General features: G+C 40.6%; 1 protein-coding gene across 1 annotated transcript in view; it reads right to left on the reverse strand.

Annotated features, from left to right (window-relative positions):
- fyco1b (FYVE and coiled-coil domain autophagy adaptor 1b) overlaps positions 1-24,646 on the reverse strand; it is a gene marked incomplete at its 5' end in the record, with an annotated part of 132,221 nt that overhangs the window by 62,680 nt on the left and 44,895 nt on the right. The window contains 7 exons of the mRNA XM_079172824.1: positions 10,970-11,102; positions 11,762-11,862; positions 14,246-14,386; positions 14,958-15,074; positions 15,287-15,353; positions 16,949-17,131; positions 18,677-18,790. Coding sequence (XP_079028950.1) covers positions 10,970-11,102; positions 11,762-11,862; positions 14,246-14,386; positions 14,958-15,074; positions 15,287-15,353; positions 16,949-17,131; positions 18,677-18,790 — 856 coding nt within the window. The remainder of the gene's footprint in view (positions 1-10,969; positions 11,103-11,761; positions 11,863-14,245; positions 14,387-14,957; positions 15,075-15,286; positions 15,354-16,948; positions 17,132-18,676; positions 18,791-24,646) is intronic.

Consider the following 24,646-nt stretch of genomic DNA (forward strand, 5'->3'; position numbering starts at 1 on the left):
TTGGCAAACTAAAATTAGAAAAGCAACATTTTCAGTGTCTTTCAAAGGCTCCTCTTCGTCCCCCTCTCCCGTCACAAGGTCATTAAATATTCTTCTGTATTGTATTCATCAGGAAGCAGGAAGGTGGGAATAATGCACGTGGGTTGAGCTGCAAGCTCTGCATACAATAGCCTGGGAGCATAAACATGGTAAAAGTAAAAACAGTTAATCATAGAAACAAAAAAAGGAAGTGAAGGTGTCAGTTTCTTGGTGTCCTGTAGAGGGCGACACAGTCCATCTAATGGCTTTTCCTCTGGCGTGAGCGGGAGTCCTCGCATACAAGTAAAAGCAGGTTCAGGTCAGTGACAGTGAGGCCGTGATTCTCCACAGCTCGCTTATTCCATCGCCACCTCTGCTTTGGGAAAACAAACAAGGACGACCAATGATTAGTCCTCCCTGGAGGATGACCAATTCTCATGGAGTATAACTGTTAAAACTTCTGATCAAGTGACAAAAAAGTCTGGGCCATAGTTTCACACGATTAATAAACTATCAACAACTTATTCAAAATATTGTTCAATTGCAGGTAAAAACTGTCTTTGAATGAACGTTTATACACATGTTAGTACACAAACAATGTATTAATGTATAACCTTCATGAAGGTATTAGACTACTTTTGTTTTAGCTTGGTGTACCTGATAAACTGGCAACTCAGCGTAGACACTTCAATTTATTTATTTTGTCAATAGTCATGGCCTGCAGGAATAAACTCACCATCGTCTCCTTTGTTCTTGCTTTCTTCACCCTCTGGAGATACAGTCACTACAGACAACTCTCCTGAAAAGTCAGAGTAGTCTTGTTATTTCGTCACACTGATGCACATTTAGTGGTGACCAACATAGTTCAAACCCACAGGACTCTGTTTCCAATTCTAGTTGACTTATTCCTGCAATGATTCAAAACAATAAAAAATACTTCTCATTGAAAAAACAATTACTGGGGCCTTTCGGGGTCACCATTTGAATATACTCTATATTATATTATCTGCTTTAAATGAAAGTGAATGGGTACTAAAAGTTGTGAGATGAACAAATCCAAACCGTGTTGCTGATAATGAAAACGAATGATAGAAACATGCACTGCAGCTTTGATGATCACTTAGGTATGCATGTCAATGTACTGTATGTAAATTGCCTTATGCCACCTGCTGCTGTGGGACTTCACAGTTAGCAGGACGTACCGTTCTGCAGTGGAGGATTCATGTGCGTGGCGCTCCCAGGCTGCGCTCCCTGCTCTGTTTCCCCCATGTTACCATCTGGTGGTCTGACCTCCGCCGACTCAAGCTCCTCCCCCTCCAGTTGGTCCTCCTTTGGTTCAGGCTGTTCTGGTTCTGTGTGGACCTCCTGTGGCTCCATCGCCTCTTCCTGTTGGGCTTGCTCCTCCGCTTCCCTTTTAGCTCTCTCCTCCGCCTCTGAGGTCACATGGAGGGTGGAGGCAGGTTAGTGTATTTGAGTGTCTGTGTGCATTAATTCATCGCAGCTTTATTCTGACTTGAAGCCAGTAAACGTTGAGGGAGCTCAGTTTACCGTTTCGGACCGTTTGATAAAACCTCTCTGTGAATATTAACTTAAACCTGTATCAAATAAGATTCTGGCCACTCGGAGGCAGCAGAAACAAGCTGAAAACACATTTATCACCTTTATGTTGACATGGTAAACTAGCAAACAGCTGCCTATTTACACATCCAGCAGTTATGGAGCAACATCAGCATTCATTCAGAGTTGTGTTTCTGGTTACTGTTTTTGTTTCTACCAAATCCAGAGGCAAATATCTGGCACTTTATTTGCTAAATGCTCCACTATGTTTACCAGCTAACTGTGTCTGTCTGCTGTTTGATTACTAGAGCTTTTATTTTTTTTAAATGGTGCTGATTTGAGCAGTGAGAGTGAACCAAACCGTAAAGAAGCTGACTGGAAAACCAAAATAATGAAATGAAATAAGTGTGTAGAGCTGCAAACTTATCATCACTACAAGCAATTTGAATGTCCCCAAATCACCTCCATTTACCTGTATATTTGGTTGTATGGGTAAACTGTACCTTTAGCAGCCTGAGCTTTCCACCTCTCTCTATTCTGGTACACTTCTTCGTTCCACAACGCCTTGAAGTTCTTCAGGTCCACCGTCAGCAGAGAGCTTTGTCCCGACGAGCTGCTGTCAGAGCTCTTCACACTGTGCCTCTTGGACTCCTCTGAGCTAAGACTGTTCAGGCTGGACAGAAAAATGCGTAGGATGAAGAGCGTTAAAAGTTAATGAAGAATAAGAGCCTACAGCCATGACAGCAGCTCTGTGTGGCTGTACTGACACAGTGGTGCTTATTGAGCTAAATGCTAATGTCAGCATGCTAACATGCTCACAAAGACACATGTTCAAATGCTGACGTTTAGCATGTATAATGTTTACCTTATTCACCGTCTTAGTTTTAGCATGGTCTATTTGCTAAACACTGACGCATAAACCAACAAATTAAGATTTTGACCTGATGGCACGAGACAAAAAGTTAAAAGAGCACTCTCACCTATTTTACAGATAAAGTTCAGTTTGAACTACTTGAATGCTACTCAGTCTGTGTGGAAACAGGTTAATAATGTTTTTGTTGTTCCGGAGGGAGCTTTACAAAGTTTCTAAGCTTTCAAACTGAATTTAAAGAAATGGGCATTTAAGAGGCAGGGGTCTGAAGAAAGATGTTGTCAAGTTGCATTATGGGAAATGTGGAGTCAAGGGTTAATTAAGCTTGACCCATACTTGGGACTAAAAGTCAGCATATCTCACCCTCTGCTGCTTCAATTCTAAACCATTCTTTTTCAAAAAGGTCTCTTGTGGATGCAACAAATGTATGGAAGTGCAAAACTAAATTGCTGGAGTTCCCGTTCCCCTTTTGAAGATTACAATTCCAATATATCAGCTAGGGCACATAGATGAGACATTGTAGTGTGGACCAAAGTGGTGGACCAACAAAACCGACAGAGTGACACTGCCATCCCTGCAAAGCGCTTAAAAAACAAGAGCTTTCAGAGCAAGAGGCACATTGAGAGAAGAAGAGAGAAAGACGGGTAGATAATCAGAGGAAGACAGAGAGAGCAGACATAGTTACAGATGATTGAAAGCTGCTCTAAATGCTGGGAAGAAACAGTCCAAGAAAACCCATCAGCACCCAGGTGTGTACGAAGACAAGGAGACTGCACAAGTGGCAACACTATCTGAGATTTCCACTCGGTTAACTTCGACTGGAGGCCCACTGAGTGATGCTAATGACTGCTGTTGAGGAGAGCGGGGAGGCTGATATTTATGCGCAGGTGCAACAGAAGATGCAGAACCAGACTCCCAAAGTAGGGCTGTATCTTCCCAATAAGCTCACTTTAATAAACAAATAAAAGACTACTTTTTTTAAATTATCTTTGTCTGGATAGTTTAATTATTACTAACCTAAGAATAAGTGGAATGTACTTTCTTATCTGGGTGGTTTCAAAGCCTTGCATATTATGTGATTTAGTATGTGGCTGGAGGAAAAGTACTTAGCCAATTAAGTAAGCCAGTGGAGACCCAACCACTGTGTTTTATATCTCAAGAGGCCATTGTGTATGCCGATCCAGCACTGAGGCCCACTCTCGATCAGGGACAACGAGTTTAGCATCTCTAAAATATCAATTTCAAGGTGTGTGGCTCCGCCCGATGAAAGGTGGAGACATTTCCACGCACAGAAATGGATTACTCATGGGAGACTCATCTGCTGTTCTCCTCCATTAGATATGCTGTTATTGCAGGGGAGCTGTTGGGGTTTAATCACGTCATTGAGCGAGCAGTAACTCAGACAGGTACGAGAGGTGAAGGGTAGAAAACGGTAGATTTTCCATTCTTGGCAGGTTGATTCAAATGTACTCAGATTTACATACATTCACCCACGTCCATCTGCTCAGTCCTGCCAGTGAGCAGCATCGAAGAATCCCAAGTTTTCATTTCCAAATTACTTCTCAGAGTAAGTGCTGCAGCTCACCTTGAGCGCCTGAAGCCGGCAAAACCTGCATGTGAGGCCTCGTCGATGAGCGGTTTGATGATACGTTCCATCATGTCCGTCAGCACAGTGAAGGTGGGCACCACAATGAAGTCGATGAACCCTGGTGACAAAGATACCAGTAAATTCAGAACATAGTGTCATCTGTTTATACATATTCACATTCTTTATCTTAGTGTTTCAATTCTTTAATGCATACGTGGACAAAAAGAAGCCCAGAACAATCACGGTAACGCTGCAATTTATGAAATGAAGATTGGAATGTATTTCCAGAATGTTGTAAAATCAATGATCAAATCTTAGATACAAAGTACACAGGTGTTAACAGTGTCATTAGACTGTCCAGCTGCCAAAATGCAGATGTGAGAAGCTCTGAGCTGACAAAACGTTCATCTTCATCGACTTCAATTACTACCGTGCGCTCACAGCTATTAAAGGATGGGTTCAAATTGTCTCAGTCTATCTTAAAACAATACTCACATGCCTACATTCACATTGAAACGTGTATTTGTTGCTGTCATTTTTCCTCCTATGGCTACAAAGACATGTCTCCCTAATTCTACTCTGATGTAAGAGATGAGGGACAGAATGCATAGTCCTGGCTTTGTGCAAAAATGCAGCCTAAACGGGAGCCTGTCAGTATTAAAGAAGGATTAAAACCTTCAAGATTTGCTTTAACATTTCCAAGCGACCAGTGAGGAATTTGCAGACTTGTTCCCTGGATTCAGCCTTTCAGCCAACATACAGGCAGACTTATCTTCTTGTGGAAGATAATGGAGCTTTACACAAGCAACATATTCTCTCTCCCAACTTGTCCAATACCACCGCTTGGTCAGTGGTCCTACGCTTCTAACTATGAAGCCCTAAGTACCACTCTAGGGTCAGTTTTGGACGTGTCACTTTCTGTTCGTTACATGCATGCTTCTGAAAATAACGTTTCGTTTTCAAAGGACTCATACAGTTTCCGGTCATGACATGCACACAGTCTCTTTTCGAAATAAACCTTGAACTTAAGTTTATTTAGTTTTTAGGTTTACTTATGTAACAAAACTACTTGTTTAGGTAACATAAGTTCTTGGTTAGGCATTGGATAAGATTGTGGTGTGTGGTGGTGTGTGGAGTGTTTGTTACTTAAGTTAAGTGTGTTTGTTACGTAACTGAACCGGAACTTTAGACCGTAAATTATGTAACAGTGAGTAAGTAAGTAAGGCAACGTTGACTTGGTTTCACACAAGACACGAACAGCGGTCTCCAGGGTGAAAGTCCTGTGCTTGTTTGTTTCCTAATAAGACTCAATCAATACAAAATGAAGGTGGTAAAGGACAAGAAAAAATACATTATTAATCATAAGTAAGTTCTCTATCAAGGAAACTGTTCTCTGTTATACTACCATTATTTATTAAGGGAAGCACAACATTTAATCTTCATGGTAAATAAATCCTTTACAAAGAAAACTTTTTTTTTTTCTGAGATAAACTCGTGCTTGAGCAGAACTTGTGGAGCCATACAGACACACTATTATGCTGGTGGTGTATTTGAACTCACCAATTTGGGACTGGGCCACCATTGTGGACTTTCGGTCGCAGAGCGGAGAGAATGGCAGGCCAAGCTCTGATTCTTTGTCCCCCTGGAAATACAGCAGCTTCCTCAGTAAATTGTTCTCATTCTTTGGTTTCTATAAAAATGTACCCCACCCTCACAACACACTCGTACACACCGCCGGCGTACACCATATGCTCACACTTCTATCAACAGGCTTTGGATTTGTCTGGCCCCTACCACAACAAGTGCTTTGTGCTACAAATGTGTTTCATTTTCTCCTCTGATTTGTCACAAAAAGACGAGATGTAGAGTCAAGAGGCAATGTTCTTTAGAGGGGCTATTTATTGGCGATTCATATCTCGAGAGATAGAGGCCTTGTGAAAGCAAACACAACAACAATAGCTCGGATAGTGAGAACAATGCGGATTAATAATGGAGGGGATGAAAGCAATGTGGCACTAGTTAGACGACTGTCCTTCTTGTTGACATTAACAAATCCACTCTCTATTATTCTGAGCCAATTGCATTGTTTTATCAAAGAGGTAATGTTCTACATTTTAATCTGCAATGGCGCTTTGTCAGGGGCATCAATCATAAAAATGACAAGGAGCAGAATGTCTGCAATGTCATCAAACTTATGAATATGACTGCATATCTCACTAACGTAAAGCATCGTATTAAAACAATCATTCACTTATGTCATCATTGTTTTATTCTTGGTGTGCAGAAACCTAACACACATCGGACTAAATTTAAAAAATAAATAGCTTTTGTTGCAGCCAGTACATTCCTAAACACCAACAGTAATGAAGCGGCTAAAATCAATCTGAGTGTAATTCTCTGAGAAAAGATTAATCATTTTAAATGCATCTATCAGCAATTCTGAGAAATCTTAGGAGAATACTTCCTCCCAAACACCCGAGCATATTCACATAGCAGGAAGGGATCAGGTGTAATTTGAAGGTCAAGAATCAACTTTTCATCTCAACTTTTGAGCCCAAATTGTCAAAAAGTCAAAAAGTAGTAATAATAGTAGTAGTAAGTAAGTGGGAGAACTCCACCTGCTGAGGAAGATCATATGACACGACCCAAAGCTGAAGAGCATTAATAACTACATGTATCTGAATCTCACGTCTCCAAAACACTGAGGCATCCACTGGATCCCATGCGCTAATCCGAGACCTGGCCATGTGCACCCACTCACCTGTCTGAAGAACTCCTCCAGTAGGGAGGTGGTCCAGCGGTGGTGGAGGTCATAACGTTTGGCCGGGTGGCTGATGTCTGCTGTGTGCAGCAGCAGGGACAGGGCTTTGGGCTTGTCAATGCTGCAAAAAAGACCAGGATAAATAATTGTAAGAACTGAAATCATTACAGGTACAGCCAAACGGTTTTAATAAGCCATAATATTTTACCATTCAACATAATAAGATATAAGATCAACATTGACAAGGGATTTTAGGTTAAATACACCTGTATCTGGTAGGCCAAACCCTTGCTTAGCCATTGTCCTGGCAAAAACTACATCATGAGGACAAACGCATATTCTAGATAAATAAATCATAAATAAAGGTTATTAAAAAATACCAAACATGGAAGAACATTTTCAAAGGCGAGAGTCCCTGAAAACAGTATAGGGTCAATCATAAAAAATAAAAATGGAAAATAAATGTGGCACAGCTGCAAATGTTTCTACAGTCATCTGTCCACAAAAATGGACCGTCTGAGCAAGAACTGCACAATAAAAAGTGAAAAAACAGATAATCCAGTATATCATGCTCAACATGTTGCCTAGTTACAGGTGAAAAAAGATGTAAGAACCCTCAAAGATATGTGATTCTAATGGCTGACTGCAGAGGGGTTCAGGTGGTCTATAGGTCTAGGAGCATTTACACTTTGAGGATAAAGCTGGTGACATTGTCAACAAATCCCATGAATAGCCCAAAACCCACAATGTGTTAGTCTGTCTCCTGATACTGTTTGACTTCTAGGAGCGGGAATCACCAAAGGCCCCACGATACGCTATTACCACGATTCCCAAGTCACGATACAATATTATTGAGATTTTGCGATATGCTGAGTATTCTATGTTTGTGTTCATGGTATTAAAGAAACACGTCATCCAGAACAACACTGCGGCTCACTGATTAGTTTTAATAGCTTTTGGGTAACAATGAAGCTGTAGGACGATGCTTATTATTGTATCACTGGGATCAAGTCACTGTTGGTCTCTTCATGGGATTTGTTGACAATGTCACAAACCGGCTCAGCGAATGTGACAAGGACGGGAGTCCAACGCAATATATTAAATAACAGTTAACACAAAACAAACAGTGGGGTGTGCAGATCAGTAATCATCAGTAATGGATGTAGTGCATGAATGTGTTGCGTGTGTGAGGTGCAAAAAAAAGAAGGAGCCGCAGGGTGGATGTCAGCTGTAGGAAGGGAGAGAGACAATTGAGCATGTGCACCAGCTTTTATAGCCCGAAAGAGCCAGGTGAGCTTAATCAAGCTGATGACCCTCTCTTTGTCAGCCAACTGCCTGCTGATGTTGGCCAGGACAGCCTCCAACACAATAGAGGGGGTGTCCCAACAGTAAAACGTGGGACGGCATTGATCTAATAGAGGCAAAAATATTTCTCTACAAATCCTCATTAAACAGATGCTGAAATATACATAGATGTCTATCAGCGTGTGCATAAAACACACATGCACAGCTACCTAAAAACAGAGAAGCACCTCCATCCCAAAAAAAACTGCCTCCATTAGGCAAATCGATTTTCTACACTGGAACTGGTGTGAAGAAGCATCATCTCACCTCATCAGACATTGGCCGTGTCTGAGATATCACTTGATAACCATATCAAAATATCATGTTTAATGGACTGATGCATGAATGAACAGACACAATCCAAAATGGAAAATAAGCCCACAAATGAAAACACACACACACACACACACACAAACACACACACACACACATCACAGCACGAGGTTAAATAGAGGTGAGAAAGACTGGCTCAAATTTCCCTTCATTCCATTTGTGGCAGATTGAGTCTTAAAGTGCACTCGAAGCAGCCCTGGAGCAGACTGGTTTGAATTACTTCACATTAGAGTCTATTCAGCATTACAGCTTCCTGCAGACTGCAAGCTCATTTATCTGCATGCATGTGTATGTGTACCTTATACTGTAGCATTATGATTACTTTCCAGTCAGCACTCTTTTAAATTTGATATTCACAAGTATAGAAAGCATAATATTGTTGAATCCTAAATATGTTCTCAGGAAGCTATTTATCTCCACATCATTGCTTTTTGAGCAGTTTTTTGTGAGATTGTGAGTGAAAAGAATCCCCCGAAGGTCAACGAGTTCCTTCTCTCGTCAGCGTTGCGGCTCCATCAGCAGTGATGACTCATCACGTCATATGATAGTTTGCTTGATAGCTGTCTTTTATTTCTGTTTGCAAACGACAGTTCTGTGCCTGCATGTAGAGCGGTCCCGGCTATCGGTCACCATAGAGGGGGCTGTGCTCAAAATGTGTGATTAGGAAGTTCTGGGTGCAGTCTGGTGGCCTCAGTCGCAGCAAACAAAGATTCAAAAAATCAACTTGCTGAATTAAAAAATAATTGGTAAGAGACAGAGACAGAGAGGAAGACGTCAGTAGGCTACTTGCTAGCTTGTTTACTTGTACTGGAAAAAGTGGATGTTCTTGAGAAATGTTTAAAAAAAATGTACATCAAAGGGAAACTTATACCACGGTGCAAAGGACATTTCAAATAAAAAATATATTGGCCAACACAAGTGGTAAGGACGTATTTATGGCTGCTTTATTATGTTTATATGCACCCGCTTCCAATGTTATCAGCCAATTGAATGGGTGTAATCAGTGGTTATCAGACTCATAAATTTGGGTTGGACGGGGCCTGCTACACCTAATAGTATTTAATGCTGTGATCATCTATTCACATAGTTGATCACCGATACGAATACAAGAAGACGATGCAGACCTCTAGTGTCCGTAATCATTCAGATGGTAGCAAAGTAGGTGTGAGGGACAAAGCTCATTTGGAGGCCAGAGGCGATGAATGGGACAAACAAACCCAAGAAAATCCACATTGACTTTAACTGTGCTTTTGTTATGTAACTTGCATGCTTATTTTAACCCAAACCACAATATTTTCCTCAACCTAACCAAGTAGTTTTATTGCATCACCTGAAGTTGCTTTGTTTGAATTCACGACATTAAGTTTCTGATCACATAAAAATGGGTGTTATGTGCTTGTACAGCAAAATACAAGCAGCAGAACATTAGTGCTGGTAAAGACCCTATTACATAGTTTGTGGGCGGCTAATGTTTTCTATCTGGTCATCTTATCAAGTAGCAGCCCCACCGTGTGCCAGCAAACCTGCCAGTAAACCTGCCAGCAATATATCTGCCGCCGGCTGTTTTCCTCTGTTGTGTGCAAATACATTTCACCATGGTGTGACTGCACCATAACTCTGCTGCAGACTTCCAGCACAAAAACACAAACCAGCCTGTGTTTGTGCCTGAGAGGGCAATGCCTTGCTATATACTTGCACTGTATAACGCATGATGTTTGGTACTTTTTGGCCACAAGAACCTCATTCCATTTCAATTTTTTATTTGGGGTAAACAACACCTGAACAACGGATATCATCCCAGTCCACCTGATGAGAACACGAATGCTTGTTGTGTTGTGAATGTTGGAGTGCATCCTCAGGGCAGAGCTAATTGGGTTGTAAACAGCTGGAGGTGAGTACAGTACACAGTGGTTAGATGGGAAGGTCAATGAGGCTGTAAATTGCTGGGACAAGGGCGGGGTGTGTAAACAGCAGTGAAGGAAATGTCAACTGACCCCTCAGGTTGTTGTAGGAAGTTCTTCATGGTTTTAACTTGCTGGAAGTGGCAGGACATATCTGTGGCCAGCACCATCTCCACCACCAGAGCCCGTAGCTCTCTGGAGGAAAACAAAGGAGAGGAAAATATGAAAATGAGCCATGTGCTGTCAAACTCACAGGTAATAAAGCTGACTTATTTCTGAAGTTGCTCAAATTAAATGACAACACAGTTTTCGAGAGCTACTTATAATATCTGCCCTGACAAGTTCCAGCTTACGCTGTGAGAAATCGGATTTCAGCTGTCTCTTTTAATGTATTATCACACATAACAGTTCCATTTAGCACAAAGTTGTTGGACCTTGAAGGTAATCCAGCTTTTCAGATTTTCGCTCCACTGAGCACATTCGTTAATCTTGAAAAATAAGAGATAAATTCATTTTTGGCTTTGAACATGTACATTGTGAAACTGTTCTGCTTGGCCTGCCTGGTTTCCTCATGTCTGCCTCTCTATCTGTCTTACTGACCTCCAGTCATCCTTGGAGAGGTTGTAGAGGATGTTCATCTCATCGTCTTCCTGCAGCAGGCGGTAGGCTGCGCTCACATGGTGACTCTCCAACACTGAGCGGTCATTGTAAAGGATAGCTGTGTCTGACCTGTCAAAGAGAAACCAAAGAGCAATCTTTCAATAGGTCTACATTGGAAAGAACAACTAAAAGAGAAATAATTGATCCCTGGATGTGGCTTTGTCTTTTTAATTAAATTGTGTGTCCCTGACTTAGGAGGCGATCCAGTGTATGGAAGACTCTTGAGGGACAAAATCAAACAAAGAACCAAAAAAAATGGATTATGTGCTACCTCTACTGTACAGATAATATTTATAAAGCAATATTCACAATGTCAAAGAGATACAGGTTGTACACAATGCAAAAAGGATTAAACTGGTTTCTCTCTCTGAAGTGTATCATGTATAGAAACGTTCTGGTCTGGACAACATTATTTACATGAAGTTTAATTTTGTGAATTAAAGGAATCTGGACAATTGTAGGAATTGACTTTCAGTGTGAAAACATTTGAGAACTTATGAAGTAGTTTATCAACAAAACGATAATAACTTTAATTTTGTTACAATGTGTTCTCTCAAACTCAAGTTCTCAAAGGCAAAGAGTTTGGAGTTCATTTGGTCTCCCGTCCTGCCTCAGCGTTATTACTGCACTGCAGGCGATCTCAGTGTGATTGTAAAGCTCCCTCGCTGCAAATGAAAACATTGATCGGCCGGTCAGAGCCATGCATTTATGATTGTATGATCCATTACCTTGTCTGAATGTGGAAGTTGTTTGTGGTCCCCGTGTGCTCGTAGTCGTGCACCGCTGCCGCAAAGATCATGGCAAAGATCTCAAGCTCAGTCAACCAATGCTGCAGGCAAAAAAAAAGAGGAGAAGAAGGGGGGGGGTGAACATAATGAGGAGGAGGGGGGATATTAAGAGAAGTATATGGAAGAGAGACGGGGGGTAAGCAACAAGAAGGAAAAGACAGCGACATTGACAGGAGAGAAGGTAAGTAATGAACAGAAGAGGAAAGAATGGAAGAAGGGAAGAGAAATGAGAAGCCAGTGAATGGAAAAAAGGCGAATGCAGAGAATAGTACACAACGACAGAAAGATGAAGAGGAATAAAGTGATATAAAAGATGCACAGAGAAGTATTTGGCATGAGGAATACATTACCGTCAGGGATAAAAGGAAACAAATTGGGAGGAGAAGAGAGAGGATAGGTCAGAAAAGCAAAACGGAAGCTTTAAATAAGACAAGCTCTATTGAGAATCATATTTTAACACTCCTTCCTCTTTTCCCTTCCAGACAGGGTCTCAGTCTGGTTTGTCCCCGTTACCAGATACAAATTAAAACATTACATCACAGTACGCTCTTCGTGTGTTTTGCTAATATTGCTCATTGCTGTTTTTAGCCCTTTGAAGTATGCTTTGTAATATTGAGCTATAATAAAAATGGACTTGACACGACAAGGTGAGGATACCCATTAAGCTTCTTAGTTCAAACTAAAACCTTTTTCCTGACAACAGAAAAGAAGAGAATGTTGTGAAAGTAACAGCAACTCCTATTGCTCAACCGCGAGTAAAATAATAAGATTGATACCGCACTCATGTCTGTGTGGTGAATATGTAGCTACAGCCAGGAGGGAGGGGGGGATCTAACCTGGCTAGCTGCTTGTGATTCTAAAACAAAGAAACGTGATATAATGTGTACATTTGTGAGCTTCAGAGGTGCTGGTAGACTGATATTGTCACCTTCAGACAGAGCTGGCTAGCCGTCCCCCCCCCTATTCCCATTCTTCATGCTAAACTAAGCTCAGCTTACTGCTTAGTAGCTTTGTATTTACTGTGCAGACTAGCGTTTTGTCCGCTTTTTTAAATGTAGCTTTAGTCCTGAGCTCAAACGTCCATGCTTGTTGTCATATTTAGGCAACCTCATCATGTTTGTTTTTGGTTCATTTTTAGTTGACAAAAACTCATTGAAAGCATGAAAGCAGATGAATATCATTCTATGTAATTTCGTTGTAGTTCGTATTTTGAAATTCCAATTTAGCCACCTCTATGTTTGGAAACTAATTTCATATTCATCATTTGCGTTCATGAAATTAACACTGCAGTCCTACTTGTGGTAAAAAAAAAAAAAACAGTAATAGTGAAAATTGAGTTTCATCATGTGAGGACTCTATAAAGACGTGAATGGTCAAACGGATGTGAATTATATGGACTGTTCCTGCATGTGTGTGCTTTTTATTTATAGGCGTTTATATTTAACCTGTGAGTGTTTGCAGCATCCACACACCTGTGACTGGGAATTTTCCTCTAATGTCTATGCATCTGTGTGCACTCACGTACACAGAGTGGGGATTTAGCTCAGGACGGCCAGTCGATATGGGTGACGAATCAACAGTGCGGATGGGGGAGTCATTAAGTACAGGGGGGGGGTGGGGATAGGGAGGTGGGTGGGGGCAAGATGGCTGAACCATCCCTCAGTATCTTTCCTCATGGGGCCGGCTTTATGAATGACCTGTTGATTGTTGATTTAACGGAGTCTGGAGGGTCTGCAAAATGATGGATGCTGTTCTCCTGCTCTCCCAGGAGCCCGTGGTTCTAGCAGTAATGTGGTTTACTCTGCAAGGCTGTGCCCAAAGAAACACACCATGTCGACAGCTGTCGCAGCCACCTTATTACGGTGATTAAATAAAAACACTGGAAGCGGGGGCGGCCAGCTGGTTGGCTGGTTGGGGACTTTGAACTCGGCTTTAGCGAGGCTAAGGATTTTTTTTTTTTGGGGAATGAATGCAGCATCAGAAATGCCCTAAAGTCACTCCAGTGGGAAGCAGTGAAATATAGGTCACGCGATGAAAAAAGAACAAAAGGAACATGAAATATGAAGCGACGTGTGGGCAACAAAACAAATGTTGAGACAATGATCCTCAATAAGTGTCCCATTTTGACAGATGATCTTAGATATGTGGGTTGATGTTCTCAAACCTGCCCTGAGCAAGACGGGGATGTCTTGTCTTGTTTAAGGAAAGAATGGATACTCCAATAAAAATAAAATAAGCAGACAAATGTGAGACAAAGCTACAATGAGGCTGGCATACGGCAGCTGACAGAGATGTTCTGAATCTCATGTGGATAATATGATTATATAGACTAAGCTTTCCAACTGGGAACCAAACAAACGCTTGTATGTTGAACTTGGTTATGTAGGTGTCTAACGTGTAATCGTACAGTCAAATCCTACTCACCACCATGCCAGTCTTGAGTAGCAAGTAGTGCACAGTCTGTGTGACATCGGCAGCGTGCATCAGGTTGTGGTAGGGGTTTTTATGTTTGCTGTATCCCACTTCTAGGGCCTCCACGAATGACACCACCGCAGAGATCGGGATCTGACGGCACACAAAACAACGACGACAAATGACTGCCAGCTTAAAAACAAAACAAAACACTGCAGACAGTAAGACACTTCTTAAAGCTATTGAGCGATTTAAATGATGAGTGCATACAATTTCGCTACACGCACAGTCCCCGCAGCATCTGAAATTGATGTCATAAAATCATGGATCGTGAATCATTTAGGCTACTGCAGACTACGATTACATATTCATGTCAGCTTCATTGCCCATGTCATTTACTCTAAGATGCTGTCACTTAAAGTGAAGTGTCCTCAGCTGTAAGACGCTGTGAAAAATCAGCTCCACCGGTGTCAGATGAGATAAAGTACTGTATGTCCATCCCCCTTTATAATTCAGTCATTGTTGAGACACAACACGATCTAACACTTATGAGACACAGGAGTGAGTGAGCTGACTTCCATCAAATCAGGCATTGTGAAGGTTATTGTGATCTATACTGAATATTTCTGAGTTATATTACTGAGTTTTTCCTTGTTTTATTAATGACAAAGCGATGACCAGCAGTACAGTACATATATATATATATATATCCTTGAGGCTTTACCTTGAAACGGCTAATGAGGTCGTATCTTGTGAGCAACTCGTAGAATATGAATTTAAGTGCGTGATCCCCGCTGGCCTCATTCAGAGCGAACACGTCAAACGACCACTTGTCAACATGCTGTGAGGGGAAGAAAAATTTCAAATAATGACAGGTTTCCCCTCAAATAATGTATTCATCTTTTCAGAAAAAAAGGGTTAAGATGTGTGGTGCTGCAAATCTAATTCTTGTAAATAGCTCAGGGTATGTAGTCTTGATTTTGGCACAAGTGTACAAAGTTGTTATTTCATATCTGTGAGCTTCTGCTTGGATGCGTGTGCATGTGTTAATACCTTAAGCACAGATATGACAGAAGGGGGGTAGCTGAGTCCCACCATATTGGAGGTACGACGGTACATCCTGTTTGGACGAGATAAAAACATCAAATGAAGCGCACCGCTGAGTGTAAACACCAAAGGTTACCAAACCACGGCCTGGACGGTCCCCCACCAAGACAAACTATAAACCCTCAAATCAACACAATTTGGTATGAAACTGTGCTGAGAAGGTTAAGTTGAGAAAAGGATTTATTTTTCACATGGCAATGGCTTCAGGCTTTGTCAAATGTGAAGGATAGAATATAGATTCATTTAATCTCATAATGCAATACAAGATGTGTAATTCTCAATGAGATTAGTGGAATATTAGAAGTTGGTGTACATTGCTCAGCATCCCCAAAAATATGCCTATTATAATAACCTCCATGAATGCAATTTAATATAAAGCTGGCCATTTTGTCAGAACAGGACATTTTATCAAATGTAAAATGGTGGACACCTCATGCTTCATCACTGTTCCACCTTTTCATTTTCATCCTCCCTTTTCCAATCTTTCTTCATTGTAAATGTCTGAAAACAGACGGCCCTCTGTAACAACAGATTAAGAAAGATTACAGCTTACATGTTTGAGGCTTACTGATTTGAACAAATGTATGTTGAATGTTAGTGTGTGACAAAGCACAGCCTTGGAGAGGGAGCCGTTCGCTAGTCTCTGAATGGTTGTGCTTAGCGGGGCTTGCCAAGGCTGTGATGGGTGACTCAGGTGAGTGAGTGACTGCTCAGAGAATACAAACACATCTGCAACTAATTGAAATGTTAAAAGACCAGACCAGTTTTCAGACCCACTTGTAGTGGTTTAGAGTTTTGAATCGTCTTCTCCAGCTTCTCGGCTGCCACTAGTTTTCATTCAGTAAAGTACAAATAGAGAGTTCAGAGAGATTTGAGAAATATGCTTAACAATCAACAATATTCCAACCTAGACAATTCCCTGTATTCTCTTCTGCCTATAGAATCTATTTACTGCATAATATAGAGCAGTCAATAAGTTACTCTAGAGTGAAGAGTAAATTGAGATTTCAGTACAATTTTGGCATCTATACATTGCATTGAGTGATTGCTAGCATAAAGAAGTATACATGGTTGTATTGAGGACATTGCGTAGTGCATACATTTCACACAATCAGCACAATCAAATGAAATGGCAAAGGGTAAATATAGAGCACTATATTAGGGCTGCAACTAATAATTGATTTCACAAGTGATTACTTATTACTATTGTTTTATTTGATCTATTAATGGATTAATCGTTTGGTCTATAAAACACCAGAAAACTGTGACAAATGTCTATCACAAGCACCGCGTCGTTTCATTAAATTAAAGGTCTTATCTTGTTCAACCAACAGTCCAAAGCTCTGCAAAATGTCAGTAATTAAAAGTGTTCGTGCAGAAAATTCACTGTGTGAGAACACCATGGTTGTCTTTTCATTATTCAAGGCCGAACTAAAGATGTTGATAGAACTGCTTTGAGTCGGTGTGGGCTACACTTGAACAATGATAGATTTGCGACTTCAGTCGGGGAGAGATAAAGGTGACAATCCATATTAATTATTCAACACTGATGACTACTTGCTGATATGTGAATGCGGCTGTGTGCTTGTGCATCACAAAACACGTTACCTCTCAACAAATATGCCAGCCTGGACGGCGTGGACGATGCTGCGGAAGCGAGGTTTCTCTTCATTGCGACGCAGCATCAGGCCCATCTGGCGGGTGAAGGTTGAGGCCAGCCAATCCCTCACCTCTGAGGGCACCGACTCTGACTGGATGTCACTGAGTTCATCCTCTGTGTCCACCAAACGCCTGAAAGAAGGGAGAAAGGAGGTATGTAAGGTAAAAGACAGACACATATAGAAAAGAAGCAAAGAAAAGGGGATACAGACAGATGCAGAGAGACGAAAGGCTTACTAAAATATCTAGCCTTTATTGCAGCAAACTCAAAATCCCAGCGCTGTCCATCAAATAATATCACCTCTTATGTAACATTAAAACATCCCAGGCCTTTTGAAGCACCATGATGGGGAGTATTCAAATCCAATTGTGTGACATAATTCTCCACAGCTACCCTGTTGTGTTGACATGTACAGGGGATCAAGAGCAAAGCCTGTTGGTCTCCACCCTCTGAACTAAATACATGTTCTTACGGCAAAGAGAAAGCATTCACATCACACTGATAATCATGGCGCTACATGGACTCTGCACTGGATAGTTCATCATCCTTCATCTTGGAGTGGTCCTGCCATCGCTGGCCCTAATCTGCTGGGATCTAGATGACGAGAGGCTTACATAATTCCATAAGCCTGGTCATATCTCAGATTCTGGACCTGCACTACGCTATTGACATACATTGACCTTGCATGTTCCCTAATCTTAACTATATCTTTACAACAATCGATCCATAAGCCTCATATTTGGCAGTGGAAGAAGTATTTAGGTTGTTTAAATAGCAATAACAATTTAATAAATGCTCTATTACATTTAGAAGTATCGCATTCAAAAGCTACTTAAGTAAAAGCGCACAATTAAACTGTGATGCATTATTATTCTGCCTAGGAAGTTATGTTTTTGGTTCCGTTTGTTTGTCCGCAGGATTACGGAAAAACTACTGGCCGAATTTTCATGAAATCTGGTAGAAGTTTGTGGCACGGGTCAATAAAGAAACCTCATGAATTTTGAAGCAGATTCGAATCACGGCATGAATACACAACCTTTTTTTTTTTTAGACTTTCATTAGGTTTGCGAGATAGGGTATTTGGCCTTGGCGGAGGCCTGTGCACTGAGAGTGCCCTTGAATCATTATTATTGATGCATTAAAATGTCAGCACTTTTACTGAAATACTGTAGCTGGTCATGTGCTTTTGGGTAGTGTAAGCTACCACTAGAGAGGCACACTGAAAGTTATCGAAATTCTGAAATAATGATACACCCTAACACCACGTTTCATGGAAACCAGGCCAGTAGTTTTTCGCCGTAATCCTGTTAACTAAAAGCAAAAGAAACAAACTGAACCACAAATGTAACCTCCTTGGCAGTAACAATGCATCCTCTATCTGAAAATGTAGTAGTAACTATAGCTATTAGATAAACGTAGTGGAGTAAAAAGTACATTTCCTTCTGAAATGTAGTGGTAAGTAAGTAGAGTACCTCAGTAAATTATCTTTAAAACTACTTCAGAGTTAAGGTACGGTTTGCAATATGCCTGTTACACATTTAGTTACACATTTAGTGTAATATTCGTCATGATGGTGTGTAATTCTGTATTCTATATGTGTCAGTGCTGCACTATTGTTCCTCATAAATGAACCATGTCAGTACTTGTTCCACTGTAGAAAGCTATTGTTTACTTACCTCGTCTCCTCGATATAAACAGATTCTAGCACCGACGCTGCATATTCTAGGTTCTTCTTGAGATCGGTGAGGGAAGCCTCTCCTCTCTCCAGTTGCTTCACCAGACATCGTAATCTAAAACAGAGATTCAACAGTCATTTAACAAATGGGATTACTTCCCGGCCATCTCAACGTGATCAATTAATTGCATCTGATATTGGATTAATCTGGTCTGAGTTAGTGGTGTACGGGGCAACATTTTAGTTTTCTTCTGTGTAAATAAACATCTTGGTCTACATAAAACAAATTTAAATAGAGAAACATTTTTTATTATACATAATAGGAGTCACTATGGACCAGAAGGTGTGTTAGGGTAGGACATATTGACACTTTGTTTTCATACTCTGTTCTCAGTCTTGATTGGCACAAGTATAACACTTTGTCAACCACAGTTGTAATGGCCGCATGTATCAGCTGGCTCCAGAGCTCTGGTATTATTCATTCTGGCTGCTATGACAACCCAACATGTCTGCACACTCTGCTTGGGCTCATTTGCATGTAACGGCGATTTAAAAATCAAAATAGCTTTAATATTGCAGTTCTGCTACGTGCATGGCTTTTCAAAACATCGATTCCATTTTATTAGATTGCATAACTGGATCAGTGACACTTTTTCTGCCCTTGACTGATTCAAATGATATTATTGTAACCGCGAGCACGTTAATTCATGAAGACAGTAAAGTGCTTTAGAAAGTTAATACAGCGTTCACGGTGGCAGAGATGTGTAAACAATTGCTGAATTTGTGCAAGACAGTTTCAACGTTTGTAAAAAACATATTTTCACTGATAATCACCACATATACCAGTTAACTTTATAAAGTGTTGTACGTACAGGTAAACGATTACAGCCATGCGTGATACCTAGCAGTATAATGAGGAACTTTTCCTGCATGCAAAATGTATAATGTGGGTTGGTTTACCTGGAAAAGAATATGTGCAACATTGAAAAAGTGTAACTGAAAGATCAATCAGATCTTCTCAGTGTTATATATTAACACTAATGTCCTTTTGCCTATTGATCAATGTGTGACATTTTATTCCAAATATTCTTGAGCCCTGGCAAAAACCCACTAAAAATAGACACCGAAGAGCAAAGCAACTTAACATCAATTTCTGCACACTGCAACCTCTTGCAGTATACCACCTGCTGCTGTGCTGGAGGTCATGCGCTCCCTTTCACAGTGAATGCCCACAGAGGCTATGCTTGTTGTTGAATTATTAAGTAGAAGGGTGGAGAGAGTAGGAGGCTTCAGATGCTGTCATTGATTACATTCCCTGGCAGCAATTTTCACCAACTAAACGCTGCAAAATGTTTCTGTGAAGAAGGTTGGAAAAAAAGGCTCAATCTAATTATTCATGAATGTAGTATGGCTCCAGTTATTCTTTATTGGCCAAAATATTATATGTTATTATATGTATATATATAGTATGGCCAAAGTTGGGGTTGGGGCCTGCTGTATTGTGTGTGTATAGCAGTGAAAACACCCTCTGCACATTATCAGATCATTTTCAACGCTCAGCAGATTTTATTTTGAATGTCAAATGAAGTAGAGGAAGCATGCAATCCATCTCTATACCTATCTGCAGAGCTTCAATGGAAACCACTGACATAGTCTACTGTGCAATAAAATCAGGTGGGAAATGTATGAAATAATCATGGGTCATTACTTATATATTCATGCAGAAATGACTGTTTCCCACAATTTCATGGCAATCTATCCCATAGTTGTCCAGACATTTTACTCTGAATCAAAAATATAAACCTGCAGAGGATCACAAACATTATATGAACACATTGTCTGAGATCAATAAATGTCTACACAAACGTCCATGGCAAACCATCTGATATGTGTTGAGTCAGTACCAAAGTGACAGACTGACCAACCACCTAACAGACCGACATTGCCATCACAAGAGTTGCTAGTGTAGCCCAAAATAAAAAAGATGAAGTTGTTCCTTTAAAGACGCCCTGTGGAGTTTTACTCTAAACAACCAAAAGTTATGTTCACTTGTTTGCAGAGGGAAAAAGGGATCACACAAATAGGTTTGCAGTCTGACTAATGTTCACATTTAGTGTTATTCCCCCAAATGTATTGTGTGTATCCTTGAGGTCTAACAAATGTCTCAAGTGTAATTCCTTCATCATAAAACATTTGTAGAGCAATGTTTACTAGCTTGCAGTCTTCTACCATTGATGGAAAACTTTAGTGCCTTGCATGCAGTGTGCTGTGGGTTGAAGTGCCATTACAAGCTACCCAGCTGCAACAATAACCGATGCACAAAACAGGCAACTGAGTCCCCATTTTGTCCATACCAGAGAGTTAGGAGCCATGATGTTGCGTGCATTGCCATTTAGTTGTGAACATAGCAGGGCAGTGTGTGTACAGATTATTTTTTTGAGAATAAATATTACAACTCCTCAAGAACAAAGCCAAGCTCCTGTGTCTTGCTTGCCACCTGCTGATTAAAGTGAGGGGAGTTAGCCCCAAAGTTAGCAACAACACTAATTCATGTTCTCTTAAGGTGGGCTGACCTTTAAGGTGGACCAGCTATTCTCCTGAAAAGCATATCATCTGAGTTTTGCTTAACTTAGCATTTGTAGGACTGCACAGGATAAACGAAACAGGGATTCACACAAAAAAAACAGCTCCATACAGCTACTAGAAATCTACTCAGCTATTTTAAGAATCATAAGGAAGTGAATGGATAAAGAGTGAGCTGCAACTCTGGAATCACAGTGCATGTCGTTTGGCTGGCACTAATAATGGTTATTAAGAACAGCTGTGTGCCAGCGAGCTTCCCTGCTAATACACTAGAATAAAAAATACCCTCCCTCCTTCAACAAAGCTCCTTCTCAGATTATAATTCGCCATTATCGCCAATCATCATAAATATTCAACTTTGATCAGTTGGTCATTTTCTATGACTTAACAGACTGAATCGCAATGGTGCTAGCACGCTGTGCTAACTCGGAAAGCCCATGTTGAATGACATCAGCACATGTGCTGTCTCTGGTGAGTGCTTCTGTAAAATGCTTTCTCTCAGGCTCATCGCTTTTGTTTTGTGAACAATAGACTAAACTGAATGTACAATCAATTTTTGCCGTTCAATGAAAAGATAATTTACGAGATGTGGAGCATCCGGGAGGGCTGTTGAGATAAAAGCAGAAACAATTTAGAGAGAGACAGATTTGTTTCCTCACATCCCTAAAATAGCAATCTGATGTGAAAATCTGACACAACCATTCCAAATGCACTTAGTTGACTAAAAACAAAGACTTGTGATGACGAGCCCCGTGCCAAAACGTACGCTAAATCAATGTCTCTGACAACCAAAACAAAATTGGCTAATTTTACCTGCTGTCATTACCAACGGAGACAACACGCTGGGTTAATAGCACGGGTCATGCCCAAAGTATCTCCCAGGCACAGAGCCAACTTGGGAAACTCAGTTTAAGCCTGGGGAAAAGCCAAGAGGGTGGAGGAGCAACAGTGATTTCATTTGCCATGGCTTGACACATAGTGACGCACAGTGAACTCATTTTCTCAATTCCTTTCATTATCAACTTCTCACTCTCAATTGAAGTGCTCCATGGGAAGTCAGTTACTTTCTGTAAGATGGTAGTTTTGTAAAACTACAAAAACATAATAGTTATTATTTGCAACCACTTCAGAATCACACACTATTTGCATTTAGATTATTTGGTTGATTATTCTAACATTTAATCATCAATAAAATCACAGAAAAATTGCAATTATCCAACTTCAAAGACATTCAATTTATAATGATATACAACAGACCAAAGCAGCAAATCCTAACATTATCCAAGATGGAACCAGCGCCGTTGCTTGATAAATGACGAACAATTAACAAGATGGTTGAGGATTCTGTCAAATTACCAATCGCATAATTGTTTCTGATTCATTACATTTCAAGAAATGTATACAAAGAAATACTAAACAAGCAGATAAGGTAATGCAGCAGTGATCCTGTAGAGCAGCATGCATGTAGAAATATAAATGGATACTGGCACCGGTGTGTGTAAAACTATAAACAGAAGTTATAAAGTGTATATAGAGGGTATTAGCTTGAAATACATACATGTTGCTTAAACTGCTATCCTGAGAATATTGCTAAAACATATACATGAGATGCTTCTGACGTGCTTCTAACATTTTTATAGCACAGACGTTACAAGCCGAGCTTAGCATCAGCAAACATATTATGAATCCACTCTAACCAACATTCTCTCTAAAAGATTAAAATACAAAAAGATTGTATCATCCAAAGGTTAAAAACAGAGGCTGTGGGTGTTCTTCTGAAATCTACAATCATCAAATAAAGTCTTAAGACAGAGAGGGTCTTAAGTTCTGTACAGATTTTAAAGCCCTCTTAGACACATTTGTGATATTTGGGTTATATTATGAAACTGTTGTGGCTGCAACTCAGTTTCATAATATAAGCAACTGCAACTCCTGTGTCTTTTCAGTCTGAGTAACACTCTGTCATCTGCAAACTGATGTAGTTTGACAGAGAGCTGCAGGAGGAAACAGCCCACAGCCCTATGAGCACAGCTCATCGCTGCAGTTCAGGGTCTCTGATGTGTGCTTCTCAGACTTATTATGTGCTTTCTACAGTTTGAAAGCTCAGTGTTTTACTAACAGCTGGGCATGGTCACTGGACAGGGACAGCTGGTAAAGCTTGACCAGCAAGAGCGCTGATATCATGGTGTCGAAATCCACCTAAAGATCCTTGCATTTCTACTTGAGCTGTCATGATGTGAGATATTAACGTGAAGTGCCACATTCAATGTGTCATCGCAGACTTTTGGGCTTTATATGTGAACTATAACAGTGAGTCTGTGGTGGATGGAAAGTGAATTAGGATAATTTTCTCAAAGGTGTTTTAACTGCAGAAGTAGTAACAGTAACAGGGCATTTTAGGTGGGAAAAGTGCATTCATGAGTGGAAAAGCAATAATTTTCTTTTAGCAGAGTGTACACAAAATATGCAGCAGAAAACTGCCATATAATACTGTGGAATATTGCTTTTTATTCCAGTTCAAAACCTTTTCAACTTTCAATTTCATTTCATTGTTATTACTATTATCCATCCATTATCTTTAACCGTTTATGTTATGCACCACCCGCTATGACAAATTCCTTGTATGTGCAACATACATTGGCAATAAACGGTTCTGATTCTGATTCTGATCCAGTTCAGGGTCGCGTCGGGAGTATAGAGTATATTCAATTTGGAGTTGCCAATTAACCTAAGCTTGGGACTGTGGGAGAGAGCCGGAGAACCCGGAGAAAACCAACGCTAACACGTGGAGAACATGCAAACTCCACACAGAAGGCCCGTCTAGCCCGGGTATCAAACTCCGGCCCCTCTTGCTGTGGTGAGGTGCTAGCCACCACACCACCATGCAGCCCTATTACCACTATTATTATTGTTATTATAAGAAACATTTCTCATCAGCTACAATCATTCAGCATCCCTTACCGTTCCCAAAGTAAATAACTTATCCTTAATATAGTCTCATGGATGGGATTTTTATCCCAATAAATTGACAAATTCCAGTGGCCAAGGTTAAGCCGGCCTGTGACTGAGCACGGCAAAGACATGAGCCTCCAGCTGTCTGACTCTATATCTGAAGAATGGAGATTTATCTGCTTTCCCTCAGGGAGGGTGAGCAGAGAGCACAGAGAGGAGATTAGAGTAGGTATTCAGCGTCTCCTCTATTTTTATTGCCGCCAGTGCTTTAGCCGTAACTGACCTGCTGAGAAAGAAGAATGGAAATACAAAAACGAAAGGACTAGTGCCGAACTACAGCCGCCCTGCAGTATACAGTGGGGCTACACAATACTCAACCTCTCGACAGCTGTTGTGACAGCCAGAAGTGAAAAACAGAGAATTTAAACAGCATAGG

The sequence above is a fragment of the Pholis gunnellus genome, assembly GCF_910591455.1.
Source record: "Pholis gunnellus genome assembly, chromosome: 14".
Lineage (NCBI taxonomy): Eukaryota > Metazoa > Chordata > Actinopteri > Perciformes > Pholidae > Pholis > Pholis gunnellus.